The sequence below is a fragment of the Phyllobates terribilis genome, unplaced genomic scaffold (genome assembly GCF_046119375.1).
Source record: "Phyllobates terribilis strain yellow unplaced genomic scaffold, ASM4611937v1 Scaffold_3__8_contigs__length_932513732, whole genome shotgun sequence".
NCBI lineage: Eukaryota > Metazoa > Chordata > Amphibia > Anura > Dendrobatidae > Phyllobates > Phyllobates terribilis.
In genome coordinates, this window is record NW_027362763.1 from 102,760,375 (window position 1) to 102,782,488 (window position 22,114).

Here is a 22,114-nt window from a genome sequence, read left to right on the forward strand (position 1 = left end):
ATTTCCTCGTCTGGATTCACAGAAGCGCTGGAGTCGACCTCTGATTCCCAGGCTATAGTATGAGTAAACAGCTCTGCAGACTCAACCATCTGTTCTACCTCATACTCAGACGGGCAGCTGGAGATTTGGGAGCTGTGAGGAAGCAAGTGCGATTTGGGTGACACCTTTGAGGACTGGAGTATTTGTGATGTTGAAGTTGATGTGGAGGAGAGCCCACTTAAAGGAGCACTTGATATCCGTTGAAGCACCTGCTGTTTTTGTGCCTCATCTGGAATTTGTAGCGATTGGCGTGGCTGTAAGAAAGGGATCTTATCACATTGTCCGCTAAAAGAAGTAGACATTTTAGTTTGGCTGGAAGATGGTCTTTCTTCTGCAGATGTTACTGTTGCTTTAACACCTACCCCACGGACACAACCTTTTTTCCCCTTCCCAACACGCCTATTCCCCTTTCCACCAGCAGCAGGCCTTTTTCCACTCATTTTGGTGGTTAACTAATTCCCAACTCTGGAGTTGTTTGCACAAAAAAACAATGGATGGTAACCGAGCAGAGCTGAGTGGCCAAACTGTGGTATTAGGCCAAAACTATTGGCTGGGTTAGATGCAGAAAAAAATTATATTCAATTTGCAACCTGATGGAGGTCAGTATAGATGGACTAATAGAATGATGCTATGCCCAAAAGATTTTACTTCACTAGGTGCAGTAAAAAAATTGGTATTCTATACACAGGTGGTATATCTTGCAACACAGGCTACTCCACTGACTAACACACTCTGCAATAGGCCAAAAAGGATTAGCTTTGCTAGATTCAGCCAAATGCTGTGAAAAAAAACTTGCACAGACCTGCCTGGCAAAAACTGATAGGAACTGATGTAACCTAGTCCTTAAAAGGACTGCAATCACAACTATTCCCTACTCCCAAGCTATCTGTAGATTTGTGTGAAAATTGGCTTGAAATTAACAAGGTATAGCGCACACAGCAACAGCGGTGCCGTCTAACACGCAGCTGCAGCAGTGAGAAAATGGTGGCGACGGGGAAAATGGCTTGGTCTTATAGGGCAAGGACATGTGACATACACTGCCAATGACACATGCCCTTGCTTGTGTGAAAAAAAGCACTTCGCTCCGTGTGTGCGCTGCTGATAGGCTGACAGATTGCACCTCCCCACTGTAAATGCGGGAAAGAGAAAAAAAAATGGAGATCTTCATTGTTCCTGCAGAGATCCATCCCCTGCCCCTCCCCCCACCCCGCTGTACACTCAAACTGCGTATTAACATTAATTTTCATCATTACTGAGAAAAAATCCAGTTATGATTTTGGTGCACGAACAGTTATTGAACATAACCTCGAACAGCCGAATTTTTCTCAAATCGTTCGTGTTCGCCGAACGGCTCGAACACCGCCCGAAACAGCTCGAATTTGAGATTGGCAAACAGTTCGAGTCGAACAATGCTCATCTCTATTGTTCACCGTCCACAACTTAAGTGACCTTGTACCTTTACCAGGTACTTAAACAAACTTTTTCAACACACAATATGATCCGGTTAACTATATACACTTTAACAGTTCTGTTGCTTTAATAGTGGTGTCCCCCCCGGGGAAGTGTTTCACCAATGTGTGGCCCAGCCGGGTCATCAGAAGGCAGAGACATGTCCTCCTCCATCACTCTATGCACATGGAGGGCGTACCATCCACGCTCTCCCTTATGCCGGGTGTCGGTAACAATGTCGCCAGGGTATAGTTCCCGCCCGGGATGTCCTTGTTGCAGGTGGGATTCTATGTCATGCCGGTTGACAAAGATCTGTGGCCATTTGCGGCTCCCTGATGAAGCCCCATCCAGCTTCCAGGTCAAATTTGACCACGATCCCCTCTGGGTGTGGCAGGCTTGGTTTTGCTGGCCTGGGTTTTAGCCTACATATTGCAGGCCTCCTTCGCCTCCCAGCGCAACGGCAATTTCCGCCACTCCGCCTCTAGCTTGAGGAGTTCCTGCCGGCGGTTCTCCTGTGTATGGCCTCTGTTTGGTTCTCCCTGGGGAATACCATCAGGTCACCCACTGGGTTGTCCCACCTATACTCTCCTTCCTCCTTGTGGGCAACTGGGGGTGCGGGAGCAGGTTGCAATGGGAGACTCTGGCCCTCAATTTTCGCGGACCAATCCCAATCAGTGCGTTCATACACCCTTTCGGGTGTGGGGGCAGGTGGTTCCTCTAGGGGGCCCAGGAGTGTCAGCGCTGTTGGCGCCCGGGGCAGGGATGCTATTACCTGCTCCTGCGGCCGCTCCGGTACTGCATGTTGCCTCCAGGTCCAGTATAGCCTGGGCTTGGGCGCTGATGGTGGGACACAGTGTGGCCTGCTGCCGGATCATCAGCTTCTACATCAGCTCATCCTTCCATAGTGCGACGGCGGCCTGCTGGGCCTCTTCCATCTGCCGGCCCAGCTCCTGTACCTCGGCGCGGAGGAAACCAGTATCCTCCAGGGACAGCTTGGTGAGGATCCCCTCCAGGTTGAGGGAAGATTCAGTTGGCTGCAGGCCATGGGTGGGAGTCTGGTTCTTGTCTCCGTCAATGTTGCCTGTCAGGTGCGTTCTGTCTTCACTCCCTGTAGCTCCTCCATGTCTGTAAGGTTTTTCTTCTCCTCTCCCCTTTCTGGGGCAGTTCCATGGCCGCTTACTGTCGGCCGCACCTGGGGGCTGCTTCCCTAGACTGATGGACAAGTCTAGGTATATAGCCACAAGTGCATGGGCGGGCTCTTCTGGCGCCTTTCTGGAACCCATCCCACGATAGGAGGTTTCTTGTCTATCACACATAATGGTGCCCGTTCTTCTGGGGCGGGTGCCGCATTCAGTATTAACTAGTCAATAGGCGCACAGGACCCGGTATGAGGGGTTGGTTTATCCTGTTCGTGATGCCAAGATTGACGTGCCCCCTGGGCCGTGGGGTGCTCAGTAGTCGGGCCAGTCTGTGCTGGGGATGTCACAGTGGCAGTGACCCGGTCCGTGACCCAGCGCGGTCAATTAAAGGGAACAAAATAAAAAGGAGAAAGTTTTTCGGATAATTTTCTTGACGCCACCTGTGGTATGCAGCTATTTGGGGCCGCCGCTGCCGTGCAGATCCACTGGAGCTGATGGTGACCCAGCAGAGTTGGTTCAGTTCTCCAGAGGCACAGCTTAGCTCCAGGGCAGGATATAGTTATGCTATGAGGTAGATGTTGTTGGTGAGGTGAAATGCAGGGCGGGTGATGGTGCAGCAATAATTCCAGGACACAATGGGGTGCAGTCTTCAAGGTTTACTCAGTTGTTCAAGACTCCAGGTTACCAGGGCCAGTGTGTAACCTGCCACGTCATCCTGTGTTCATCAGGGAAGGGGTTTAGCAACTCTCATGTCTCGGAGTACTTAAACGGGACCCTGTTCTATGTGCCTTTCCCAGTCGTTTTTCCTGCGCTGGCTCTTGCTCTCCTGCTCTGCGCCTCACAATCAGTGTCCCAAGCGGGTAGCCTCAGGTCTTGTCGGGCTGCTTGCAATCCCCTGGACCCTATGCGGCCACCTTTTCAGCAATGTAATTGTAATGGTTGGCTGCTGCACCTTGCAAATATAGCAGCCTCCGGTTATCTAGCTGAACCTGGTTGTTATCCACTAGTTAAAGGCCGGTCCCCTCTGCGGCCTGATCCCTCCACGTCCGTGTAGATTTGGGTGCACAGGTGGCTTCCTGTACTAACCGTGCCCCTGGGATCCCCTCTCTCTGGAGCCTTACCTCTTCTCCCATCCTCACTCTGTCTCCTGGGGCTCTCAGGCTAGGCCTGACTTCTGTCGCGCTCCTCCTGAGCAGAGCTCCTCCTACTAAGGTCTCCTCACACTGACCAACTTCTAGATGGTTCCCCCTCTTATACTCTTCCTGACGGTGCTCCCCTGACCTACTTCCTCCACCCACACCCACTACATTGCCCCCCCCCCCCCTTTCCAACCAGGGACAGGGCTCAGCAGTGGATAAGTGCATCTTGCCCCTCCTGCTGGTCTGGAATGGTGTAGTGTTGGATGTCTGAAGTAGTACTCCCTCCTTACCTGAATGGGGTACCTCACCTCTGGGTGAGATGCAGTACCTCTTGTGGCAACTGAACCCGCAGGGGCACCACACATACAATGTTGACTTTATGAAAGATGTAAGAACAGAAGAACCTGACAGCAGCACATCCCAAATGTTATGTAAGTGACCACAACCCTCATGGGGTAATGAGCTGTAATCACCCCCTGGACGCTCATTAGTATACATGCCTTGATACTAAGGAGATGTTCTTTGCTGATGAGCAAAAGGCTGCACCCTGGGGAGGAATAGGGGGTTGAAAATACATGTGCTTGAAAAAGGGTTTCACTACTTTTCTCTTTGACCCACCTGCCCTGGGACTCAGACTTGAGCTGCCTACAAGATGTCAATGTCACAGCATTGCTGCTCATATTATGGGTGTATTAAGTTTGATTTCTTTTCAGGTGTGATGGAACAAAGGTAAAATGAATAATTTAAGACTAATATTTAGATTTGAGAGTCCTCAGTGGTTGATACCATCTTTTCAGTTAGCCATTAAAAAGGTAACAAACTGCAAGCTTTTGAGACTACTCAGGTCTCCTCTTCATGAGGCATAGTATACCACAAAATCTGAAGTCACATTTATACACAATAAGACACACAGAAAATGCTATAGGTAAGACAGGTGATGAAAAGCAGAGTTATTATGGAAGAGCTAAACCATTCTGGCTATAAATATTTTAGCAGTTAATATATAAGGAGTGTGAAGGTTTTATTGTCCTGTGACTAGGTCCAGTGTTGTGATGACCTCACAGGTCTGAGAAGCACATTCCTTAGTTGATGTAGAATGACATAAATCCATGCGACACATTCATTCCTGCTCTGAAAGTGTTAAAGGTCACCATCAGTTTATATTCTGAGATTCTTCTTTCTCTTTGAGATTTGAAGTTACCTTTTTAATACCAGTAATTTCATGTCTTTTATGCTGTGATCAGGGGAACAAAAATGCTTGGCTACAGGCAGATCTATTCTTTTTTTCTTTTGTGTGGCGATGATTCATCCTTTGTTCTAGGTTTTTGCCCGGTCTCCCCTACATAAAGACCCCCAGCTGGACATTTGGTACATATAATGAAGTACACTACATTAGATGTGATACAGCTGAATGTACCTGGGATCTTTATAGTCCTTATGTGAATTGGGAATCTCTATCTTGTCTGCGGTCATTATAAACGGACAGGTTTTACATTTTTTCTGGTTGCAAGGAAAGGTACCTGTAGCTGGTGGAGATGACTGGGATCTTCTGACAATGATGCTGCTTAGATTTGGGGGCTGCCTGAAACACAAGTTGGGGGGGTCTGGAAATATGGATTGTAATCGGTCATCTTTTTATAGTAAGGGTTGTAGTTTCCATGCTGCTCTTCTTTGTGCCTCGAGATTTGGATTGTAGGTGACTGCTAGAGGCACCCGGTTGTTTTCTTGTTTGGTTTTGTAATGTAGGAGATGATTCCTTTGATATTCTGGTGGCTCTTGTAATCTAGTTCTCAATTGTTCTTGGATGGTAGCACTGTTTCAAAAAGGTCTTTCTGAGGCCATCAAGGTGTTTGTCTCTATCCATCTGGTTGGAACATATCCGATTGTATCTGATGGCTTGGCTGTATACAATAGTTTGTGTTTTGGATGGAAACTGTCCCATTTAAGGTATGTAGGACGGTCGATTTGGTTTCCGGTACACAGATGTCTCTATTTCATTGTTCTGTAGCTTGATGATGGTTTCCAAAAACTTAATTTCAGTACAGGAGTAGTTGAGTGTTAGGTTGATGGTGGGATGAAATTGATTAAAGTGTTCATTGAATGTCATCAGCTGTTGCTCAGACCCCGTCCAGATTAAAATATCCTCAACGAAGCGATAGGAGGCCAGAAGCCTGATGGGACATGAGGACAAAAAGTTACTTTCAAGCTTGGCCATGAAAAGATTTGCATACTGTGGAGCCATTTTACTTCCCATCGCTGTACCAGTTTCCTGTTAACAAATTCAAAGTAATTGTGGGTGAGGATGAATTCTGTAAGTTTGACCACAGAATCAGCAACAATTCCTGTGTTTTCTATGAAGATTTTGCAGGCATTTAATCCATTCTTGTGTGAGATATTAGAATACAAAGATTCCACATCCATGGTGGCCAGGATTGTTCCTTCTGGTAGAGGACCTATTGCTGCTAATTTAATGTAAGACTGTGTAATATGTGCCTTGTTCATGCAGCTGTCTAAACCATTTAATGTAGATAAGCCTTTAATGGGTATTCCCTTCTCAAAGACCTTATCTGACCATGTGTGTGTAATATCAAATCAGAACTATGCTACCTTTCTAATTGGAGGTATTTGCTAATATTACACCTACTACTTATTGGGATAGGATCTTGGAAATGGGAATACCCCTTTTTTAAGGAAAACATTATCAGCTGGATAGGTAATGGATCTCCTGGGGGGGGGTTAAGATTTAACAATACTGCTAGTCAAACATCTTTCAAATGAAAATTTTTCACATACATGATCTAATATATTTCTAGATCTATATCCCCCAGCTCTGCCAATATGGGTGCAGCTGGGGCAGGACAGGGGATGTGATGCCATAGCTCCTCTAATTCATGACAAGCTGTGGGGTTCCTTAAGCCAGAAATCTTACTCCAGTCCTTATCTGCACCTCACCACAAATCTCGCTCAAGAGGCATCATCACTTGTTAGACATGGTTTGCACCTTGTAATGAATCAGGAGCGTTTGACTCAAACACGTTCCCTCATCAGGATCAGCATGGCTTATGCTGGCCTTGATAAATTGGCCTAAGTGCTCAAAAATGGACCGAATGCTTGTTTCTTTTTGAACAGGATCGTTGATCAAACTAAATTCAAATCAATGGGTCCATGAATAAAATACACAACCTGCTAATGCCACCAGTGTATCATCAAAGTGCTGCCTTGAGGAAGGCTCACAAAGCCGAAATCTGCTATAGCTCTTTGGGCTAATAAATCACTTTTTTTTTTTTTGCATGCTGTCCACACTTTTATTCTATGTATATCTACATATATGCACACGCCAAATTTTTTGTGTTGTGTGTTGAATTTTTTTTTTTAATCAACTTTCAGATAAGACCAATGTAATGGTTATAACCTGACAATTCCAGGCCACATGCTGCTCGTGGTACTGTTGGGAGCCTGTGTGGCCTAAATGTGCTCCCATGGCCTGCAGGGTCTCCAGACTTGTCTCCATGGGACATCATCAAGGAGCTGCCAGCAGTGGATCTTGATTTCCCAAAGTGCATTTAGTCAGCAGAACGACCATTAATAACCTAATTCAGGGCAGCCTTGGCTAAGAGCAAGTATTTGAGAGGAGGATAAAAACCAATGTAAATAACAATCCAAGAGAAAAAAAAATAGGGCTGATATATTAATATTTGTGTCCATCTGATCTGCCTCCTATCTCTTATATTGATCTTGGATTGTTCAGTTGACCATTATCTAATATGCATGGGGGCTTTACAGTATTTGTCCTAGTCTCTATTACAGATGACACAACGATTAGGAGCCGTCTCTGATCAGTGATCTCTGTGCCAGACTACTTTAACCCAGAACAGATCACCTGTCCAGACCACCATAGATCTACAGCTTCTGAAATTACATGTGGATGTTCTCAGAGGGGCTTCACTTGTAGCCATTATCACATTAGCCCCTTAGTGATGCACCTATGTGATCACTGGTTATTGTGAGGCTTATTAGTACAATAAGGTGTTTCCCATCGCCTCTGGATGTAAATGTTTGGCTTCCAGGGAGCTGGAGACATCTGCACAGGGTTCCTCATCCATATTCAGAGCTAGACTCTCAATACAGTCTATAGAAGTGTCTGTCTATTTCAGTACATTATTTAACAATATTTTAAAAAATAAACTCTAAGGACCAAGTACTGACTGTTTGTGGCTCTTAGTCCTTTACTATATTTGGTATGACCTCTAGTTTTACTTTGGCTTCAAAAATCATCAAAGTGAACAAAATAAATCTAAACCCAAATCTGGTATGACTGCACTTTACCTAGAAAAACTTTTTTTTTATTGTAAAGTAACGCACCTGAGCATTCTTACTTTAAAAAATGTACAAAATCGGGAAATGTGGGATAATTGGCTTCTATTTTCCCATATCTGCCTAAAACGTTTGCAAAGAGAATTGGTTTCACAATCTCCATAATGACCAAAGCAAGAATGATTATGTGATTTAAGCTTCCAAAAACCTCACTTACCCTGAAAGTGTAGATTGTGACCCGAACGGTTTCCATCCCAAAATGGCTCCAATGCAAAATGTCAACACAAATAGGACCACCTTCGACGTAAAAATTGCCTTTGATACAAATGTTGCTTACTCAGTGCCCATGTAATTGTCTATTAATGGAGCAACCTGGACCCCAGACTGATGCATTGTAGCAAAATACCAGAGGGGTGTGTTGTCCCTTGGCCCATCTTTATCTGTTATGTGCTTGAGTGCCTGGGCTCGGATAACCGGCTCCATTGCTGCCTAGAAATAGATGATTCTGCTGCTTAAATCAGCGAACTAATATTACCCCAGAGGAATAATTAAAATACATTTAATTGGTTATACAAGGGAATTAAAAGTAAATATATTGAAAAATTTAAATTATAATTTTAATAAAGTCTAATCAAAATCTCTGCCCAATATAGTGTTACTAGAAAAGGGAATGATCATTGTATGGTGATATAGCAAGAAGACCCTAAAGCCATTAAGTAAAACAAATGGATATGTAATTGAGGAGTAGTCTAATAAAGTTCACCCAAAAACCCAACCCCCTTATCGTGGGTTCTGATCCCAGAAATTAAATGATGCTTAAGGGTTGAGAACTTTTGGTTTGGGCTGAGAATCTACACTGATTATCATTGACATATTAGCAGCTTTATAGGAAATTTTTATTTAACAAAGGGGAAAGGACATTCACATTACTTGTTTCATGTCCAATTGTTTCTGTGCAGGCCCAGCACATACCAAGCCTGTCCACATCTCTCATCCATGGGCTTTAAAAACCTAAAGGAAAAGTGCAGATTTACACTCTTGGTAAGATACCATAATATTTGTACTTGGGACTAGCTGTTAGCTTTCAGTTCATAAGCCAATACAAGTTAATAAGAGTCATGCAAGATTTTGTGCTCCCCACATTACCTCATGAGACCTAAATGGTTTCCACTTCAGATCCCAAATCAAGGTTGGCGACGTTTGAAAAAAAAATCAGCAGTGCGTCACTGGAGCTCAAAACTACTTCCTCTGAGGCATCGCTGATGATGCACTGTGTCCCCTTCTCCTTCTATGAACTCACTCTCTCTAAATGTTCCATCTTGACATTGTCTACAACAATCTCATGGGAATGTTCAGGTGCATAATGTTATGATCTCCTGTCTTTCCTTAGTGCTTGTAGCAGATCTGTCCCTACAATAGAACTACGCGAGATCCCTACGATGTAACAGGGCACCTGATCCTGCGATCAGACCCGCTAAAGTCCTCAGCTAGTCTGAACGAAGACCTATAGATGTGAGGGAGGGATCCCTACAAGAACTAGGGACTGGGAGAAAGATGGACACCTCCTAGCAGAAATTGTAGCAGTAAAAAGACAAACAAACAACATAGAACATAGAGGTCAAAAGACCTAGCTAAACTGACTGAGAAAGGTAACAAAGCACCTGGCTAGCTTAAAAGTAGAAATTACAATGGAGTCCAGAATGGCCAGAAGGGTGGAGCAGGATTAAATGGGCAAAAAAGGTCGTGATCAGCAAAAATAGAAAAAACCTAACAGGAGAGTTCTAACACATAATCTTCTCCCCATGGAAAGTCAAGATAGTTCATGACTATGTTTACTGGACTCCTAGTGGTGGAGTCTTCAGAGAGCAAGCCATGAAATAATTTGTATGCATTGGTGGAAAACTTGTTCCAGTGTCCTGGAGATGCAGTGTAGCTTTGAAAATGTTGCCAGTGGATAAATTCTTGGTACAGAGGATCGTCTTCTACTGCGCTCTCCCATGGAAAATATCCAGTAAATGCAAAGAAAAGTAGTACACCAAAGGCCCACGTGTCAATGCTAGGCCTCAAAACTAGAGCTTCATGGCATTGCAATTGAAAGAGCTTTGGAGACATGAAGGTGATGCTGGGTGACATTGATGGTATGAGGGTACCGATGGCTTGTGTTAATCCGAAATCACTCAGCTTAACGTGGAAGCAGTCTTTGTCCATGAGTAGCACATTGTCTGGTTTTATGTCTCTATTCACCAGTGCTTGATCGTGCATATATTCTAACGATCTGGTCAACTGTAGCGCACATCGCTTCACCATCGCTTTGGGAATTCCTACCTGGAAAAGTAAACCATTAGATACATGCTCCGTTAGCTAAAAGAATAAACCAAAAAAAAAAACCCAGTGGTTCTTTATTTCCATGTTTTCCTTTCATTTCAACACTAGATAGATATTGGTAATACATGTTCCCGGTTTGTAATAAAATACTTATTATTCATGTTCTACTGTTTCTGACACAGCTGGACCCTCTGCTATTCAATCTTGTGACTACAGCTCTGACTGGTGGAAGTCACCGCTAACAATTGCTAACAGTCTTGATGCAAGTCTGAGAGCCCTTTTTTGAATCTCCTAGACTTGCATTGATAATGGACTTCCGGTCCGCCCGGCAAACACTGGCGTGATCCGAGAAGTCACAACATTGGTCACATGGTGCAGAAAAGGATCGGAATGGTGCTGGGAATAGCAAGACTGCGACTGGTAAAAATCTTACTACACAAAAAACATGCATTACTGATAACTGTCCGGTGGTGAAATAAAGGGGAACCCTACTGGTATTTTAATCTAGGATACTGATCTCTAAACCAATATTTTCTAGTGTTAGTGATTTTGTATAGGTGAATATTCCAAAAGGGGCACCGGATGGAGAAAACTTTTCTAGTACAGAGCTTTAAAAAAGACACTGTTCCTGACAGCTTCTTTAGAGCATGTTAAAATATTATTCCTAAAATGTTATCTGAATCTTCAAAAACATTCAGCGATTCAGAATGCTTACACCTGGTTCTATGAGCGAGTGAAGTGTTCCTGCAGGGGCCAATTCCTGGGTCAGGACGTAGTAGTCATCCGAGTCCACGTAGATGGGGTGGGTGAAGATGATCCCTTCGTGACCTGATAGGTGGATGGACAAACAAAGCTCCTGGAGGAAATGTTCATGCTTTGCATTTTTTTTCATCAGTTTAAGGGCCACGTTGTTTCCTTAATAATAAAAGTGAAAAAATTTTTTTAAAATATCAAAGCAAAAAGATTGTAGAAAATGAACGTCGCTCTAAATCTTTTTTTTAACCCCTTAAAGCCATGAGGTGTATATCTGTCAAGAGCTCAGGTCACTTAATGCTCCTTGATGGATATATCTGTATGCTGATCGTAGTAGTACAGAAGCTGCTTCCTGTGACGGATATACACAGCAGCCTGCTGAAACTACTAGAGCGCTGATACTAGCAGATTAACCCCTCATATACAGCTGTTGGGTGTACCAGAGGCACATGGGTTGACATTTTTTTTTTTTTTTTTTTCCCCTTTAACTCATCGGCACCCCTGCAGTACAATCACTGATACTAATGGATTGCTAGTTTATATTGTGAAGTCCACTACCTAGAACACTATTTTTCTTTTTTTTTTCAGCATACATTGTGGGGAAAAATATTAATTCAACAAAAACTTCAATTGTAACAGTTTTTTTTGTCTCAAACTATTTTAAAATTTCAATTTGTTTTAAAAAATTGTATCCAATCATACAAAAAAAAAAAAAAAGTCCTCATACATCTCTATAGACATTAATGGCTCTCAGAACCTGGTGTGAACCAAGAAATATTTTGCCTTTTTTTTAAAGGGGTTGTCTGATCTATAATACAGTGCCTACAAGTAGTATTCAACACCCTGCAGATTTAGCTGGTTTGATAAGATGCAAATAAGTTAGAGCCTTCAAACTGCAAACGAGAGTAGGTTTTATGAACAGAAGCATAAATCTTACAAACCAAAAAGTTATGTTGCTCAGTTGAATTTTATTAAATTTTAAACATAAAGGTGTGGGTCAATTATTATACAACCCCTATGTTTAATATTTTGTGGAATAACCCTTGTTTGCAATTACAGCTAATAATCGTCTTTTATAAGACCTGATCAGGCCGGCACAGGTCTGTGGAGTTATCTTGGCCCACTCCTCCATGCAGATCTTCTCCAAGTTATCTAGGTTCTTTGGGTGTCTCATGTGGACTTTATTCTTGAGCTCCTTCCACAAGTTTTCAATTGGGTTAAGGTCAGGAGACTGACTCGGCCACTCCAACACCTTGATTTTTTTCCCTCTTGAACCAGGCCTTGGTTTTCTTGGCTGTGTGCTTTGGGTCGTCTTGTTGGAAGATGAAATTACGACCCATCTTAAGATCCTTGATGGAGGAGCGGAGGTTCTTGGCCAAAATCTCCAGGTAGGCCGTGCTAGCCATCTTCCCATGGATGTGGACCAGATGGCCAGGCCCCTTGGCTGAGAAACAGCCCCACAGCATGATGCTGCCACCACCATGCTTGACTGTAGAGATGGTATTCTTGGGGTCGTATGCAGTGCCATCCAGTCTCCAAACGTCACGTGTGTGGTTGGCACCAAAGATCTCGATCTTGGTCTCATCAGACCATAGAACCTTGAACCAGTCTGTCTGAGTCCTCCAAGTGATCATGAGCAAACTGTAGACGAGCCTTGACATGACTCTTTGAAAGTAAAGGTACCTTACGGGCTCGTCTGGAACTAAGACCATTGTGGTGGAGTACGTTACTTATGGTATTGACTGAAACCAATGTCCCCACTGCCATGAGATCTTCCCGGAGCTCCTTCCTTGTTGTCCTTGGGTTAGCCTTGACTCTTCGGACAAGCCTGGCCTCGGCACGGGAGGACACTTTCAAAGGCTGTCCTGGCCGTGGAAGGCTAACAGTAGTTCCATAAGCCTTCCAGTTACGGATGATGCTCCCAACAGTGGAGACAGGTAGGCCCAACTCCTTGGAAAGGGTTTTGTACCCCTTGCCAGCCTTGTGACCCTCCACGATCTTGTCTCTGATGGCCTTGGAATGCTCCTTTGTCTTTCCCATGTTGACCATGTCGGAGTGCTGTTCACAAGTTTGGGGAGGGTCTTAAATAGTCAGAAAAGGCTGGCAAAAGAGATCTTTAATCCACATATGTGAAGCTCATTATTCTTGGTGCCTGAACTACTACGTAATACTTTAGGGGGACCAAACAGAATTCTTGTGGTTTGAGGGGTTGAATAATAAATGACACTCTGAATTAACTTTTTACGTTTTTTAAAAAAAACAAAAAAAAACAAAACAAAAGCAAAAGTTGCTGCAGTGCATTTCCTACTTCCAGGCTGATCTACAGCACAAATGTCACAATGCCAAGTTAATTCCGCATGTGTCAACCAGCTAAATCTGCAGGGGGTTGAATACTACTTGTAGGCACTGTATATGCAGTAACTAACTGCAGACTTGTGAATCCTTCCAGCGCATGCACTGGGCACTGCGAGTTTTCGACTGTCCCCTCCAGGAACGGTGGTCAAGCATGCGATAAACTCCCAGGGCAGAAGTCTAGTGGGACCTTTTACATATCACACATCATACAACACTGTGAAATCTGGTGCAAATAAACACAGCAATTACCCAAGAAAAGCTGACTTAATCAAGGTTTTTTTTTTGTTTTTTTACTTTCACCCTAAAGTTTGTACCCCTTTTCAAGTTGATAGACGAGAAATAAATTGCCTCGTGGGCCAAAACTGAGACGAACCGCAAAGGTCCTGAGTATAGGGTATAGGGGTCTGTAAGAATGGTGCTGTACTCAGCATGAGACCACCACTCCTAAGATAAATGCAAAAACTAAAGAAAAGGATGCACAACCCCTATCACAAATTTAGGGTGCATCATGATGTACCTAAACATTTTAACCAAAAACAAGAAACTGGAAGGTACATATGTAGAAATGTGCACACCTCAATACATATTAAGTAAAAAAATACAAGCTTTATTATACACTTTTAAAAACGCTAAAACACAAAACACCCAAATACCACAATGCATGATTGGCTGTATACAGGATATAGATAGTGAATAATTTAAATTCATATAATAATCATATACAATTGATTGTGAGGAAAATATATAAAAGTTCACAATAATAAATATCCTCTATCCTCAATGCCAATATTCAGTTCAGAGCTTCACATTTCATATCACAGTACTCCAATAATACTCAATATAAACTGTAAAAAAAATGTTTTGCAAGCCCTCATTATGTATCAGCACAAACCGTCGACCAACCTTGCATATAGCAATTGTATGAATCTGTCCCTTAAGCATAGTCCAAATAAACAATACCACAATCAAATCAAATGCATATAAATTATCACTGCCCAATAACCAGATGAGGGTCGATTGGTTAAACCAATCATTGTATATACATAGCCATATGACCACTTATGGATCATTAAGCCCCACGCGTATCGCTGTGTAACACAGCTTTTATATATTTTCTTCGCAATCAATTGTATGATTATTACACCACTCCTAAGATAGCGAATACAGCAATGTTCACATAGATAAGTGGATCTGACAATATTCACTACTAGGGAATTTAAATTCGTAGAGCCTAAATTAACCACAAATCAAATGTTTCTACTTTAGGATCTGAAGATCTAAAACAAAATAACCAAACAAATAAAACTCTGCACACTACACCATTCACTCGGCTGAACACCACCACTGTCTCCGCTGTTTGCCTTCCGGTTTTATACGCCTTTCTTTCCTCCTTTCCGGCCTCTTCACTCTAGAACAGGACTTCCTGCCATGACTAGGCCTGGACGTCCATGCTCTTCGTGCTAATGCATATGTCATGACTTTACGATCCATAGTGCTTTCCGTGACCTGGTCATGGCTGGAAGTCCTGTTCTGCGGTGAAGAGGTTAGAGATGTGGAGAGCGATGGCAGGAAGAATTGCCAATGGCCGGGCAGTGGAGGCAGCAGGGGGCATCAGGAAAGGTTTGAGTATTAATGTGTTTAAACCTTTTTCTAGCCCTCTACGGTTCAGCAAAATGTTGACCACAACTGGATGTAATTTTAATGAATGTAAATAAAATGAATCAAAAAAATGTATCCTGGAGAATACTGAATTCTTTGTAAAAATTTGAGTATAATTAAATCTTAATTCAAATAAGTCTTTCCCATTTCTGGAAGCACATTCTCACTTCTGCCCCATTGGACCCCATTCTTGTGATCGATGGGATTTCTAGTGGTAAGACCTCCAGCGTTCATACATTTACTATCCATTCCATTCTGTGACAGTGATAAATGCTTTTTATGGAACTACCACCCCCTCTTTAGAGATGAGATTATCTCCAATATTATGCGTAACATGTTAATTTAGGTTTGTGATGGGAGTCGGGCCGCGTTCAAACATTCAATATTTGGTCTGCATTTTGTATCGGATTTTTGCTAACAAACACAAAGTCAATAGACTTTCTTTTTCATACAAGAAAGTTTCATTGAGTCTTAATAAAGGTCTAATAACTATTATAGCAGTATTTTTTAATACATTTCAGTTGTGTGCATATACAGTGTATACATATATATATTTATATACTGTCACATGCTAAATATTTTTCGCATTTGTTGATCTGTCATTGGTCGGTGATTGCTCTTGGGCAATAAATCAAGAGCTCCTGTGCAGTCAGTGCGGCAGAACTTTCCTCAGACGTCCATTAATAATCTGACAGCAGCCGAGACATGAAGTGCGGAGAACTCTGAGAAGGTGATAAAAAACCAATAGAACGATCCTAGAAGAAAAAAATTGATATTTATAAGTTCATCCTTCATCTCAGACCTCCCATCAGATCTGCCTTCTATCTCTCATATCTATCTCAGATAGTTGGGCTGACTGTTATCTAATGTGTATGGGGGCTTCACAGTATTTGGCCTTGTCTCTATTACAGATTTGATCACAAGTAGGTGCTGTCTCTGAATGTGGAGACCACCATAGATCTACAGCTTCTAGAATTACATGTGGATGTTCTCAGGCTTTTTACCAGTATTTAGCGTTTTGTTGCACATTGTCTATAGCAGTGGTTTATTCACCAGTGTGACGTGCAACGTGTCGTCTCTCGCATGTCTGAGAAAGGGATGGAAAATATTTAAAAGTAGAAATGTTCTGTATCACAGGTGATAAAACCTCTCCTGTATTTTACCTCATTTGACTGCTGCCAATTTTCTGATAGAGGATATCTAAGAGATAGATTGATGGATTATATATATAATGATATTGTCAGCTCACCTCCTCCTTTGGTTAGTGTCCTCCGGGCTGCACAGATCCACTGCGTGAAAGTCTATATGCACAAGGTCAGGCCGTTTTGATCCACTCATGATTGCAAACAAGGCATAGAAACTGACATGTTTCGACCCAATCGTAAGTGAATCCAAACTGCTTGACCTTGCAACCTGTTTTTAATATGAAGAAATAAACAGGTGTTTTAAGAAACCTTGGAATCCCTGGGATCATTCATCCAAAAAGCGCTGGATGCTTATTTTGTGCAGGTTGATGGATCATCTCATATTTCTTTATGTATTTGTTTTAATATTCAATCTGGGGTTTAAGTTCAACTTCTACCAAAAAAGAACATGAGCAAAATGTTTTATAATATTTTATGATCATTTCATTGTACAGGGTAGACAAGTATCAGATATTCCTTGAAGTAACAAATACACTATAAGATCTGAAGCTGACGGATGATGACTTTCTCTGTCCTTTCCAGTTTATTGGTTACATGGTTATTACTGACATGTACCGAGCAAACTGAACTGGGCAGGGGGAAGTCTTCCTGTGCAGTCCGGAGATTCCTGCCCCCCACGTCTCACATCCATGGGGGCTTTAAAAAAAGAGAAAGTGAAGGGCATACTTACATCCTCACTAGAAGCGCCTGATGACATTTGTACTTGGAAGGAGACATTCTTTCTTTCAAATTTGAGGCCAATGTAAACTTTACAATAAGTTTTGGAAGGTTTAGATCCAGCAAGCTGATAACGTGATATAAAATTTTGTCTACTGCACTTCTCAAATTTAAGGTTATTGTCATCTGTCGATCTTCACTGATGCGTTACCAGAGCTGGAAATTGATAAAACCTGACCGCTGATACGTGCTGCCCATGGATGTGTGGTCTCAGCCAGATATGTTTGTAGTCACTCTGTACTGACAGTCCCTTTTTAAAAGCCACCATTGACTTAGCCGTGCTGTCAATCCAGGTGTTGGGAGTAAAACTATGCTGGGGACTAAACTGTCACACCAGTTTAAAAGCTTCCGGGGACTAGAGATGAGCGTTGTTCTACTCGAACTGTTCGCCAATCTCAAATTCGAGCTGTTTTGGGCGGTGTTCGAGCCGTTCGGCGAACACGAACAATTTGAGAAAAATTCGGCTGTTCGAGGTTATGTTCGATAACTGTTCGTGCACCAAAATCATAACTGGATTTTTTCTCAGTAATGATGAAAATTAATGTTAATACGCAGTTTGAGTGTACAGCAGGGTGGGGGGAGGGGCAGGGGATGGATCTCTGCAGGAACAATGAAGATCTCCATTTTTTTTTCTTTCCCGCATTTGCAGTGGGGAGGTGCAATCTGTCAGCCTATCAGCAGCGCACACACGGAGCGAAGTGCTTTTTTCCACACAAGCAAGGGCATGTGTCATTGGCAGTGTATGTCACATGTCCTTGCCCTATAAGACCAAACCATTTTCCCCGTCGCCACCATTTTCTCACTGCTGCAGCTGCGTGTTAGACGGCACCGCTGTTGCTGTGTGCGCTATACCTTGTTAATTTCAAGCCAATTTTCGCACAAATATACAGATAGCTTGGGAGTAGGGAATAGTTGTGATTGCAGTCCTTTTAAGGACTAGGTTACAGCATTTCCTACGACTTTTATCAGGCAGGTCTGTGCTCTTAAATAGATAGGTTGTGGGAGTAAAGACTAATTGTAATTGGAGTCCTTTTCAGGACTAGGTTACATCAGTTCCTATCAGTTTTTGCCAGGCAGCTCTGTGCCAGTGCTGTGCAAGTTTTTTTCACAGCATTTGGCTGAATCTAGCAAAGCTAATCCTTTTTGGCCTATTGCAGAGTGTGTTAGTCAGTGGAGTAGCCTATCTGTATTGCAAGATATACCACCTGTGTATAGAATACCAATTTTTTTACTGCACCTAGTGAAGTAAAATCTTTTGGGCATAGCATCATTCTATTAGTCCATCTATACTGACCTCCATCAGGTTGCAAACTGAATCTAATTTTTTTCTGCATCTAGCTCTGAAAAAATATTTGGCCTTCTAGCAGTGTGTCGGACTTTCTCGATTAGTACATCTATACTGACCTCCATCAGGTTGCAAATTAAAAATAATTTTTTTCTGCATCTAACCCAGCCAATAGTTTTGGCCTAATACCACAGTTTGGCCACTCAGCTCTGCTCGGTTACCATCCATTGTTTTTTTGTGCAAACAACTCCAGAGTTGTGAATTAGTTAACCACCAAAATGAGTGGAAAAAGGCCTGCTGCTGGTGGAAAGGGGAATAGGCGTGTTGGGAAGGGGAAAAAAGGTTGTGTCCGTGGGGTAGGTGCAGAAGAAAGACCATCTTCCAGCCAAACTAAAATGTCTACTTCTTTTAGCGGACAATGTGATAAGATCCCTTTCTTACAGCCACGCCAATCGCTACAAATTCCAGATGAGGCACAAAAACAGCAGGTGCTTCAACGGATATCAAGTGCTCCTTTAAGTGGGCTCTCCTCCACATCAACTTCAACATCACAAATACTCCAGTCCTCAAAGGTGTCACCCAAATCGCACTTGCTTCCTCACAGCTCCCAAATCTCCAGCTGCCTGTCAGAGTATGAGGTAGAACAGATGGTTGAGTCTGCAGAGCTGTTTACTCATACTATAGCCTGGGAATCAGAGGTCGACTCCAGCGCTTCTGTGAATCCAGACGAGGAAATGATCTGCACTGATGCCCAGAATCTTTGAGTCGGATCCAGGACCAGACGCAGAAGGTTCTGACCATAATGTAGACCCTCATTCCCAAACTGTAACTCCTGTTGGTGGAGACAACGAGGAAGACGATGATGAGACTCAAATACCTGATTGGAGCGACAATTTTAGTTTTTTGTCAGGGCAGGAACAGGTTGGCTCTGAGGACGACGGGTGTGATAACGCACAGGGTGATGATGATGAGGTTGGAGATCCCACTTACTGTCAACCCACAGTCAGCCAAGAGATGAGGTCAGCAGAGGAGGTGGAGGAAGATGCTAGTGACGACGAGGTCAGGTTGCGCCTTCCTGGACAGAGACGTAGTACTGGAAGCACGTCAACAACTGCATCCTCAAACACAACTCTGCCTCTCACCACAAGTCATGGTGGCTCTTCAGGTCGCATGGGTGCTAAGCCTTGCATAGCCTGGGCATTTTTTCAGATCGATAAAGATGACCCAACTCGTGTTCTCTGTAACATTTGTCAGCAAAAGCTAAGTAGAGGCCAAAAAATACATAGTTTGAGTACTTCATGCATGAACCGGCACATGGACATGAAGCATAAGTTGCAGTGGTAAGCTCAGTGTGCTACAATGCGGCCTAGCCGGCCGGGCCAACCACAGTCTGCCATATCTTGTGCATCCGCGGCCTCTTCATCCTCTGTGACTGGGGGGACAGCAGTCACACCTGTTTTGGGGCGCAGACCTGCCACCTCTTTACCCGGAACAGCCAGCGTGATTGGCAGGTCATCATTTTCTTTGGAGGTGGTAACACCAGCTGGTGTTGAGCGCTCTCCGACATCGATAGGTTGCCTTGATCCAAAGGTGGTGCTAACATGTCCGCCTGCATCTTCCTCACAGACCAGCAGTTTGCCGGGGACACCCTTATCAACCCCGTCTAAGCACAATAGCCAGCCCTCGGTCCCTCAGATGTGGACAAGTAAAAGACCATTTCCTCCTAGCCATGAGAAAGCTAAGAGGTTGAATTTCACCATCTGCAAGCTCTTGGCTACAGAAATGCTGCCTTTCCGCCTGGTGGACACAGAGGATTTTCGAGACCTTATGTCCGTCGCAGTGCCCCAGTACCAGATGCCCAGTCGGCACTACTTCTCAAAGAAAGGTGTGCCTGCGCTCCACCAGCATGTCGCACACAACATCACCGCTTCTTTGAGAAACTGTGTGTGACAGGGTGCATTTCACCACAGACACTTGGACGAGTAGGCATGGACAGGGGCGTTGCATGTCGCTGACTGGGCACTGGGTAACTATGGTGACAGCAGGACAAGGGGCTGCTGTCCAAGTCTTGCCGCCCCCACGAGTTGTGCGTCAATCCTCTTTATGTCAAAGTTCCTCCACTGCTTCTGCCTCCTCAACCTCCTCTCGGTCTTCCACCTGCACCCAATGCCTGTCTGGTCATGCCACAAGCTTTCTAACTGCGCAGAAGGGATCCTGCACACCACCTTACTATGCAGGCAGTAGGGCTCAACGTCATCAGGCAGTTTTTACATTGAAATGTCTGGGAAATGTGAGTCACACAGCTGAGGAGTTGTGGTCAGCTCTGGAGAACCAATTTCATGAATGGTTGTCTCCACTGGACCTGAAACCAGGGAAGGCCGTGTGCGACAATGCTGCAAACCTGGGTGCGGCCCTTCGCCGGGGCAATGTCACACACGTGCCTTGTATGGCTCACGTGTTGAACCTGGTTGTCCAGCAATTTTTAGCCCACTATCCCAGACTAGATGGCCTTCTGCAGAGGGCACGGTCGCTGTGTGCTCACTTCCACCGTTCGCATCCCGCAGCTCAGCGACTTACATCTCTACAGAAGTCGTTGGGCCTGCCACTTCACCGGCTAAAATGCGATGTGCCTACCCGGTGGAATTCAACTCTGCACATGTTGCAGCGACTGGCCGCACCAACAAGACCTGGTGCAATACGTTCTCATGTATAGCCTGGGCCAACGAGATTCAGAGGTGGGGCAAATCACGCTGGAGGAGTGGTCTCAGATCAGGGACCTATGCACCCTTCTGCACAGTTTTGAAATGGCGACGAAGATGTTTAGTGCTGACTATGCCATTATCAGCATGACTATTCCGGTGATTTACATGCTGGAGCACATGTTAAACAGAATTCGGAGTCAGGTGGTGGCACAAGAGGAGGTGGAGGAAGTAGAGGAGGAGGAGGAGTTGTATGCGGAAGGGCTAACATCTGCAAGGTCCAGACGGTCGGCAGCACCAAGGCGGCAGGCATGTGAGGGTGGGGGAGATGGTTTTACCAGGGCGCATGGTAGCAGCCAAACTAGTGAGGAAGGTGCAGGAGCCCAGGAAGAAGTGGAGGATGAACTGATGGAAGACTCATCAGATGAGGGAGACCTTGATCACATTTCTGTTGTGAGAGGTTGGGGGGAGAGGACAGAGGAAGGAAGCATGATTGTTACCTCGCCACCAACACAACAGGGACTTGGTGCTCCTGGATGTGCAACACACATGAGTGCCTTCTTGCTGCACTACCTGCAACATGACCCTCGAATTGTGAGAATTAGAAATAATCCTGACTACTGGGTTGCCACACTGTTAGATCCCCGGTACAAAAGTAAATTTGCAGAAATTATTCCTGCCATAGAAAGGGATGCAACCATGCAGGAGTATCAGCAGAGACTGTTGCAGAATCTTACATGTGCTTTTCCACAAAATACCAGTGGTGCATGTAGTGAATCTCAGTTCCAACTTGCCAACCGTGGGACCGTCAAGTGTTCAGCACTCAAACCGTAACAGAACCACAGTATCTGCTGGTAACATCAATTTTGCGGAATCATTTCACCACTTTTTTAGCCCATCCTTTGCAAGGCCACAGGAGACAAGAAGTCTGACACATAGTCAACGCCTAGAGTCGATGGTACAGGAGTATCTCCAAGTAAACATTGAAGCCACGACTGTGTCACTGGACCCTTGCTCTTTTTGGGCTTCCAATCTG

At 44.0% G+C, this 22,114-nt stretch overlaps 2 protein-coding genes across 5 annotated transcripts in view; one reads left to right on the top strand and one right to left on the bottom strand.

The window, feature by feature from the left end:
• LOC141258878 (protein eva-1 homolog C-like) overlaps window positions 1-22,114 on the top strand; it is a 723,187-nt gene that overhangs the window by 300,954 nt on the left and 400,119 nt on the right. The gene's annotated exons all lie outside the window — the stretch shown is intronic.
• LOC141257831 (serine/threonine-protein kinase SBK1-like) overlaps window positions 9,848-22,114 on the bottom strand; it is a 45,387-nt gene continuing 33,120 nt past the window's right edge. The window contains exons 3-4 of the mRNA XM_073672845.1: window positions 11,121-11,320; window positions 9,848-10,405 (exon numbers count right to left, since the gene is read on the bottom strand). Of these exons, the coding sequence (XP_073528946.1) occupies window positions 9,848-10,405; window positions 11,121-11,320 (758 nt within the window). The remainder of the gene's footprint in view (window positions 10,406-11,120; window positions 11,321-22,114) is intronic.